The sequence below is a fragment of the Camelina sativa genome, chromosome 7 (assembly GCF_000633955.1).
Source record: "Camelina sativa cultivar DH55 chromosome 7, Cs, whole genome shotgun sequence".
In the NCBI taxonomy this organism is placed as follows: Eukaryota; Viridiplantae; Streptophyta; class Magnoliopsida; order Brassicales; family Brassicaceae; genus Camelina; species Camelina sativa.
The window spans coordinates 31,677,458-31,686,544 of record NC_025691.1 but is presented as its reverse complement, the minus strand read 5'-3'; the positions used below and the strand labels follow the sequence as shown (position 1 = coordinate 31,686,544).

At 33.9% G+C, this 9,087-nt stretch overlaps 1 protein-coding gene across 1 annotated transcript; it reads left to right on the top strand.

Moving 5' to 3' along the window:
* LOC104705157 lies at positions 7,842-8,997 on the top strand. Its single transcript, XM_010421135.1, has 3 exons — positions 7,842-8,529; positions 8,721-8,858; positions 8,930-8,997. The coding sequence occupies exons 1-3, from the start codon at positions 7,842-7,844 to the stop codon at positions 8,995-8,997; spliced, it is 894 nt and encodes a 297-aa protein (XP_010419437.1).

Sequence of the window (9,087 nt, the reverse complement as noted above, 5' to 3'; positions counted from 1 at the left end):
TAGGGAGGCCCGCACGAGGTGAGTTCTGCAAAAGTAAGCAGCGTCAACACATCGGCCAGCCTATAACCCCTCCATAAATTCTTGCGCAACTTTTATGTTTTACGTTAGCGCTGCGACCGGTTCTCACCGACCGCTTTGTTTTCCTTACTCATTAGTTTAAGGCAAGTTTTAACAGTAGTTCTCCATCACTATCTTATAGTTGCTTAGCTAGGTCTTACATAGCTTATGGTTCCGATGTGGGACAAAAAATACTCTTAATATTAAGTTATAGCCTGGTATGAAAAAATGGGCCCATGTTGAAAGAGAAGCCCACTATTGTTGAAGCAAAGGAGCCTTAAAAAGACCAAACTATAAACAAAATCGTTTGTCGAGCTTTATGGGCTTTTCTGATTCGACTGGACACTGTTATGGTACGGGCGCTTGTGTGGTTCAACTTTGCATTAGGTTAGCTAATATATACGCTTGTGTGGTTTCCCTTCAAACGTTTGTGACTTTAGACCATTTCGATCAAACGGTTGTAATACATCCGATGAAACTTTTGTGACCTCACTAATTAGTCTACAGGGCACTGGTGATAAACACTCGAAAAAAACTCACCTAGACTATGACAATCGTAGATCTTGCATCTATTTACATATTGGAATCAAATGAATGACAATAACACAAAAGCCATACTTTTGAGCAAAGTACTAAAGTACTGATTAAACTACCTCGTACGCGTATTTGACTATAGCAAACACACGTTTAATTAGGATAATTTAGTTGGTAAGTCATTGTATCTACCGAATATATTGTCGTATGCTTTGCTTAATTAATTTATCATCTCCTTCAATATTTTTTAATAATATAAACAGTCAAAGATTAGTATGTATCAAACATTTATTATATTTTGTCTCTTTACATACCTATTTTATCCATTCACATTATCTCCTCAGTCGAACCAAAAGAAAAAACTAAAAGAAGAACCGAGAAGATCATATCTACGACGTCCATATTATTCAACGTCTTCTGAAGCGACACGTGTCGTATCTTGTAAGCTCTGGCCGGTGCACAAGTAACGTATCTTCATATATAGATTCTCCTTAAAACCGTTGTGATACTCGAGAAATTACCGGAACTAGATGGCACCATCCATATCCGCAGACTCTAGCGCGTGACGCCTGGACAGAGGCTTGTTGAACGACACGTGAAGTTTTTGTTCTTCTGAATAATCCAACTCGCGAATGGTTGGCGCGTTAATGTGAGTGAAACCCGGGGGTTGAAGAAAGACTCACAGTCTAACTCTATACCGTTGGACGAAAATGACGGTTACCCATCACTAGAAAACAGTTGATAAACGTTGTCGTTTTGTTCTTTCGCGGTTTCTACGAAATTTCTAGGCGAAGACTCTCTGATTCAGTGATGTCTGAGCTTTGTGGAGCAACCATTTACAGCTTTTTCAGACTAAAACCAACCCAAGTTTTATGCTGTGGTTTCATGATCAATTGGGTCTATAATATCTTATCTTATATAAGGTTGCGCGTTATGCATGCTGCATGCACATACATATACGGGATATACAAGGTATAACAGATTTTAGTTTGTGGTTTACTAGATGAGTGCTAACAAAGATCGTTTCATTTTTGTCGTTGTTGCGACACATTAGACAACATGACTGGAAGTATTGTATTAAACCAAAATAAGAAATTTCGCCTCATACTCTATTAGAATATCATACAAGCGAGTTAACACTAGCTAAGCTTGGTAAGACGTACTCTTTTTAATTATATTACGAAAGAAAATAAAACATATATATGGAAAAAATCCCTGTCTCAAGCTGATTTGGTTGACCGACCAACAATATTATCTTTTTAACCAAACAAATTAAAAACTTTATGGTGACAGAATCACAGAAAATAGGATATATAGTAAAAGCAACAAAATCTAAAAAACAAATAGAAAAAGAGCGTTGCAGTAGAGTTTTTCACGCGTTTGCACTTTCCAATTTTCATGTCACTTAAAAATAAACACAAGAACTCCAAAACATTGATAACATGAAGAAAAAATGGATCTACAAAAAAAAATTGTGGATGGAGAATCAAGTTAGCTTTTTTTTTTTTTTTTTTTTTTTTTTTAACACTATGTTTTGTTAGCTAAAACTTTAAGATAGTACTATGAAATTTGTGTAAGCTCTTTACAAANATATACTTTTTCATAAATAACCTATATATATATTGTCAAAAAAACCTATATATAAATTTATAAATCAGGACTTTCCACGTTTTTCTATTATTGATTAAAAACGTAGTGGTTAATAAACTACCTGTTGAATGACTTAGAAAGAAAAAATGGTATGTCAACAATATGATTAAAAATACATATTTCAATTATTAAATTAATTTTTATTTGTTGAGAAACGTTAAACTAATCACCAAAGTACAAATATAAAATGGTTTCTTCCTTTTTCTAGTTTATTATTATTTGAATGGAGAATCTTTAAAAGTAAGAAACTCTCCATGAAACCGCTTAAGCCACTTTCAAGGACACTTGAATGAATTAATATATATATATATATATATATATATATATATTTAAACTGCGTGCATAATGTTTATACATGTATTCTCAACATGCATAATGCATTTTTTTTTCGTTGCATAATGTATCCTAATTTGTAAAAAATTGGTAATAGATAATAGATATCAATCAGAAAGAAAAGAAGAAAGAAAAAAACTGAAAGTTGTGGCGCCACTTGCGAAGTAAACTAAACTTTGGAGATGGAGCACTGAGGACTACAGCTGGACACGAGAGCAGTGGGGCTGCAGCTGCTAACTGTTGGCTGGCCCAAATGGGTCAAAACCTTTCCTCATATAACGGTCCAATATATGACCGTTACATGTAATATAGTAATTATTGTTTCATCTCAAAAATATACTTTTCGAAAGCTCCTTTGATTTACCAAAAAAATCGAACTTTTGTTTACACATATACGAAATTCGGTTTTCAGAACCTTCAAAATTCATGATGGAACTCTAGAACGTTGTTATGACGCTCCATGAGTTTTTTTTTTTTTTTTTTTTTTTNTAATTTTATATAGTATATGAACATATTATTGGGCTATTTCACAATTCAATAAAAATTTCGGATAGATTTGGATGTAATCATCAGTTAAATAATAAAGTAAAAAAAATAAAAAATGAAGTCTCACATCCCATTTAATAAAATATAAGCGGGTGTTATATTGGTCAAAATAATTCTATTGGAAAACAAAAAATGATGTAAGAAAGAAAAATAAAATGATGTAAGCAAACTTAGTCCATAAGCTACATTTGCACTTTTTCCACGACAATACTTTAGTCGCTTCAATCAAGTGCGTTGGTTAATTTTATACTGTATTTAGTAAGTGAATACTATATCCTTTCATCCTTTGCCCCCACACTCATGTCACTAATACCACTTTATTGGTCTCTAGACTAATCTGGTTATATGTGCCCATAACTTATTCTAATTCAATAACTGAAGTAAGAAATATCACCCTACAAATCAACATTAATATTTGAAATTAGTGAAATGGGCGTATAACGGTATAAGTAAATATTGCTAAAACCATTCCTTTGCTATATAGAAAACAAGAACAAAAACAGTTTCACTGAAAATATGAATGGGGAATGGCTCTGACCTTTGAGTATAGATGCTTTGGTATTGTTTTTTTTTTGGTAAATCAAGTGGCCGTTACGCGAGTCCAGAATCTACGATCCTATGATGGTCAGTCAAGTGGCCGCTACTTGAATTCAGAATCTACGTTCCTATGATGGTTAAAGATATCGTAATGAATATCTTACTTTCTTATAGTATTACATAAAGTATTTTTCGTATGATTGATTAGGCTTGGAGAATTTTTTATTTATTTTTATTTTCTATAAGTATCTACAGCCATATTGAAAATAATTATCAACTAGAATTTAAGTTTTAAGAGAGATCGAAAACTCAAATTTGTTCACATATCATACTTTACATGTTGGAAACAAATATTATAAAAAAAACACAATTCTACAAACTTATATAGAAAACTCAAAACTACAAAGAAAGGTTTTGTAAATCACATCAGTAAAAAGAAATTTTCATGACATTTTTTTATAACGTCATTCATACAACACAAGGACGACAAATTACAAATTTTATTAGTGATGTGAATTACAAAAACGTAAGCGAAAACACGTCACATGAAGTAGCTAAAAATATCTACATATTAGAATTAATGGTATGTGATTGTAAATGATGTGTAAGATTATCGGGACAAGTTGGTGGAAAGTACGGTAAACAATTAGATATGTCATTAACAAAACTAGGAAAGCGACTCGTGCGTTGCTGCACAGGGAGGTGAAATCCTAAATTGAAATTTAACACTTGAAATTCATCTTAAATTCTTTCTTTTCTCAATCAATTTGATCATTTTCACTTCTTGCTATTGCTTTCTGCTGATTAAAAAGCCAAAAATTCATTTCAATATTATTATATTTTATGTTGTCACACACAAAAGTGAGCCTTTTTAGAGCTTGATTTACTATGAACATTACTTTTAACCATATATAAAATTTCATTTATGTTTGTCTCCGACTATATGGTGCTATATATTGGTATCCTTTCTTAATTCGCTATTAGAAATTGTGTTTGTTGTTGATCATTATCAATCGAAATACATACGAGGCTGCTTATCTCTTGGTTTATTTATTGTATCGAGAAAATACTAAATGCCACTTGTCGAAGGAAGGTCGAAGATTGGGATCGGAGTAGATGGCTGGATTGAGTTTCGTTTCCCCTTTACTTTGATACGCGATTTCTCTTTCCATAGATTACTAATTCACAAATCACAATCAATATTCCGATGTTGTAAGCAAGTGGAGTTTGTATACAAATGATTTACTATGAACATTACTTTTAACCATATATAAAATTTCACTTATGCTTGTGGATGTTTTTTTCCTCACTTTTAGATATGTACAAAACCAAGTTTTATATGACCGACCAATCAAACCTAATTGGTTAGTATAGAGTAACTCACATTCTTCAGCTACAACTTTTAGAGATATATATTTGGCAATGCTTTCCACAGTTACATGCATGTTGGTCTCACGTTTTCCGTCAAAAGACCCCCTTCTTTCCTCCCTTTTAATGGGTTAATCTTGATTGTCTTATTTCCTACTAACACATTTGATACATGGATTTGTAATATTTGCTTCAAATCACATATTCCTCTTTGGAAAAGAAAAAAAATCAAGACGTAACAGACTAAGAATGCATATAGACAAAACTTGTACACTCATCAGCTATTCAATCAAATCAATTCAATTAAACTACAAAAGTTCAGAAAATTAATAAAATATAGAACAGAGGATTTTATGTTGGTCTCTCCCAATCCATCCCATTCCACTGTGTCGGCTGCTCTCCTTCCAGGCTGCATCTCCCTCTATTTGATTTCCCACTTATGTCTATGAATCGGTACCATCATGTTTTTCAATAAACACAGCGAAAACGAAGTCGATGTGGTGAAACAGGTGATAATAATATCTCACCTTTTAATGTTCTCTTCTTTAGGTTAAACACTAATTTTATAAATTTCTTGCATTTTCTTTTTTTTGGCAGATTCCAGATCACTCTAAAAGTGACTGTTATACATTATGTTTTTAAAAAGTTGTATATACAGATTAGAAAGTCATCAAAGACTAAATAAGTTACCTTTAGTAGATCTTTTCTTTCTAACTTGACTTGTCATTTGGTCGTGCTTACGCTTTCTAGAATTTAATTTTGTGTTGTCACAAGTATGTCTGGCTTTTTCTTCGGCACTCTATTTCCATGCTCATTTGTAATATTTCTATATATTATCAAAATGTTTGATACCCAGAAAGTATAAGAAATTATAATTCAACTAAAATTTTTAAAAACTTTATTTACAAAAAATGTAAACTAACCTGGATCATGAACATCTAATGGACATCCTACAAACAAAAAAAAAATTAACATTTATACCATGTTTGTTAGAAAAAATAAATAGGTTAAAATAAGAATATATATAAACTTATAATTATACCATGTTTGTTAAAAAAATTTGGCTTATCTGTAGCTCTAGCATCACTGCATATCATCATGCCTCTCGTATCTTGGTTTTGGTTTTTCCAGAAAGTCAAAAAATAAAATCTGCACATTGAGAATCAAAAACATTAGCCATGCAAAAAATATGGCACACGTACTTAATAACATTAGCCATGCAAAAACATGAAAACCGGAAAGGCTAAAATTTTTGAAGAGACTAAAAGTTAACAAAACTAAGATTAATGTATGAACTTAATAGTGTCGACTAACAGTAATAATAATCTAACCGAGAAACACTACAGGTCATTCGCAGCAAAAATATTAAATTACCTTGAATTAGAGATTGATGCTTGAAAGTTAAAAAACACTTCAATAATACAATTCTTTAGTACTCAGAAAACAATTGTTCGAAACTTGTTTATGTAGTCAAGAAAAGTTTATATATAATAAACAAAGAGGTGTAAGACATAGAGGTGAAAAATGTAAATGTATAAAAATTAATAGATGTGAAACATGGAGGTACAACAAAGAGGTGTAACACATAGAGGTGTGAAATTAAAAGGTGTAAAAATTAATGGATGTGATTTTTGAAACCAGGAGGTACAACAAAGAGATGCAAAGACTAAGAGGTGTGATTTAAAAGGTGTAAAAATTAATGGATGTGATTTTTGAAACCAGGAGGTACAACAAAGAGATACAAAAATTAAGAGGTGTGATTTTTGAAAGATGGGGGTGCGATGAAAAAACACGATTAATAATTTTAAACCGTTGGATTAAAAGTAGAACTAATCTCATCCGTTGGATTAAAAGTTGACACAAAAAAGTGGGTTTGCTATTATATAAATGTGTAAAAATTAATAGATGTGAAACATGGAGGTACAACAAAGAGGTGTAACACATAGATGTGTGAAATTAAAAGGTGTAAAAATTAATGGATGTATTTTTGAAACCATGAGGTATAACAAAGAGATGCAAAGACTAAGGAGGTGTGATTTAAAAGGTGTAAAAATTAATAGATGTGATTTTTGAAACCAGGAGGTACAATAAAGAGATGCAAAGACTAAGATGTGTGATTTAAAAGGTGTAAAAATTAATGGATGTGATTTTTGAAACCAGAAGGTACAACAAAGAGATGCAAAGACTAAGAGGTGTGATTTTTGAAAGATGGGGGTGCGACGAAAAGACACGATTAATAATTTTAAACCGTTGGATTAAAAGTAGAACTAATCTCATCCGTTGGATTAAAAATTGACACAAAAAAGTGGGTTTGCTATTTATGTAATCTAGAATTCTTGATTGACTTTCGTAGCTTAAACAATCATTCTTTTCTAGTTTGATATTAATATCCTCATACTGAAAATTAGAATATCCTTATGAATCTCACCAGTAACTTTCAAGAGTTATCAAACATTGAAACCCTAAAAAAAAAGTGTAACAAAACATGATACATCAAGTATTTATTACACACATATATTTTTACACGTAACAGATAATTAGTTCCATGGTCATCGTTAAATTATCCGACGATAATGTAAATTAAAAAAAAATCGGGTGGATTAAACCGGACCCATGTGGCCATCACTCTCCATAAATCCTAACCGTCCATCTAAGTTAGCGTAAATCTAACGGCGGATATCGAATCATACGCTACTTCCCTCCCTATATAAATTGAGAACAATGATGGTGAAGCGTGTACCGTACACACATACCCATACGAACCACTCACAATCCTTAAAAAGAGAGAGAGACTAAAAAGCTTCGGATCGGAAAAAATGGTTTCGTGGATGATGACGATCAAGGCGGTGCTACTCTCTAGCGGCGTCGCATCCGTTGTTACGTTACTTAAAGTCTCTGTACCTGTAGCTGTTGATTTCTCCGTGTCGCAAGCTCCGATCTTATGGAGGTCCTTGTTGTCGTGGCTGAAACCTCCGTATTTGTACGTCGTGACAAACGGAATCATCATCACTATCGTTGCTTCTTCAAAGTATTACCGAAGCCACCATGACCGTCATGAAGAAGAAGATGAGATCGTTGTATACGGTGGCGGCGGTGGTGGTGGTTATAAGATCCAGACGGAGGAGCTGAGTGTGACTCAACATCAAGCTCCTCCGCGGATGTTGGAGGTTAAGGATTTGGATACCGGTGCGCATTTTGGTTTCGTTGTGGCGAATCCGGAGGCGGAGGAGCTGGAATTGAAGGCGGTTGAGGAGAAGGAGGAGGAGATTACAGATGCGGCGAAGGCGACGGCGGAGGAGGATGAAATTAAGAAGGAGCTTAAGAGTGTGATTATGGTGGAGAATTTAGATCTGGTTAAATCCGATTTCGTACCGCCGTCAAATTTTAATCAGAATCGTCTTCCGCCGAGGATGATCGAATCAGAGAATCTTCCTCCTCCGATGGAGAAGCCTCTGGTTGCTTCAAGGATCGGTCACCGGAAATTGATGAAAGCAAGCCAAGAAGGTACTGATTTGATTCTTTCACTTTTAACAAATTAAAAAAAAAACAGAGGAAGAAGATGATGATGACGTCATGTTAAACCAAAAAAAAACGGTTAGGTAGATTGAAAATTCAAAACTGGCGTCGAGAACACGCGTCGGTGGACCAAAGGGTAAATTCGTAATTTAATATAATTATTCCTTTGTTTAATTCAGGTGGGAGAGCTTTGAGAGTGACGAAGCCGAAGAAGGGGAACGAGACGTTGGAGAACACGTGGAAGATGATAACGGAAGAGAAGAGTAAGTTATACCGGAGATCTGATACGTTTAGCCGTAGAGATTCCGGCGGTGGTGGTATTGACGGCGAGGCGAAACCGGTTTATAAGAAATCGGAGACGTTTAGGGACAGAACTAATTATTACCAGTCGTTAGAGACGGCGAAGATGAGGAAAGAGCCGTCGCTGAGTCAGGACGAGTTGAATCGGCGAGTTGAAGCGTTTATAAAGAAGATTAATGAGGAGATGAAGTTGCAGAGGATGGAGTCGCTCAGACAGTACAAAGAGATAACTAGCCGTGGGGTTTA

Coding starts and splice junctions, on each gene's coding strand:
- LOC104705157 (XM_010421135.1), top strand. CDS start 7,842: ATGGTTTCGTGGATGATGACGATCAAGGCGGTGCTACTCTCTAGCGGC. Junction 8,530..8,720: donor GATGAAAGCAAGCCAAGAAG/GTACTGATTTGA, acceptor TGTTTAATTCAG/GTGGGAGAGCTTTGAGAGTG. Junction 8,859..8,929: donor TAGAGATTCCGGCGGTGGTG/GTATTGACGGCG, acceptor AATTATTACCAG/TCGTTAGAGACGGCGAAGAT.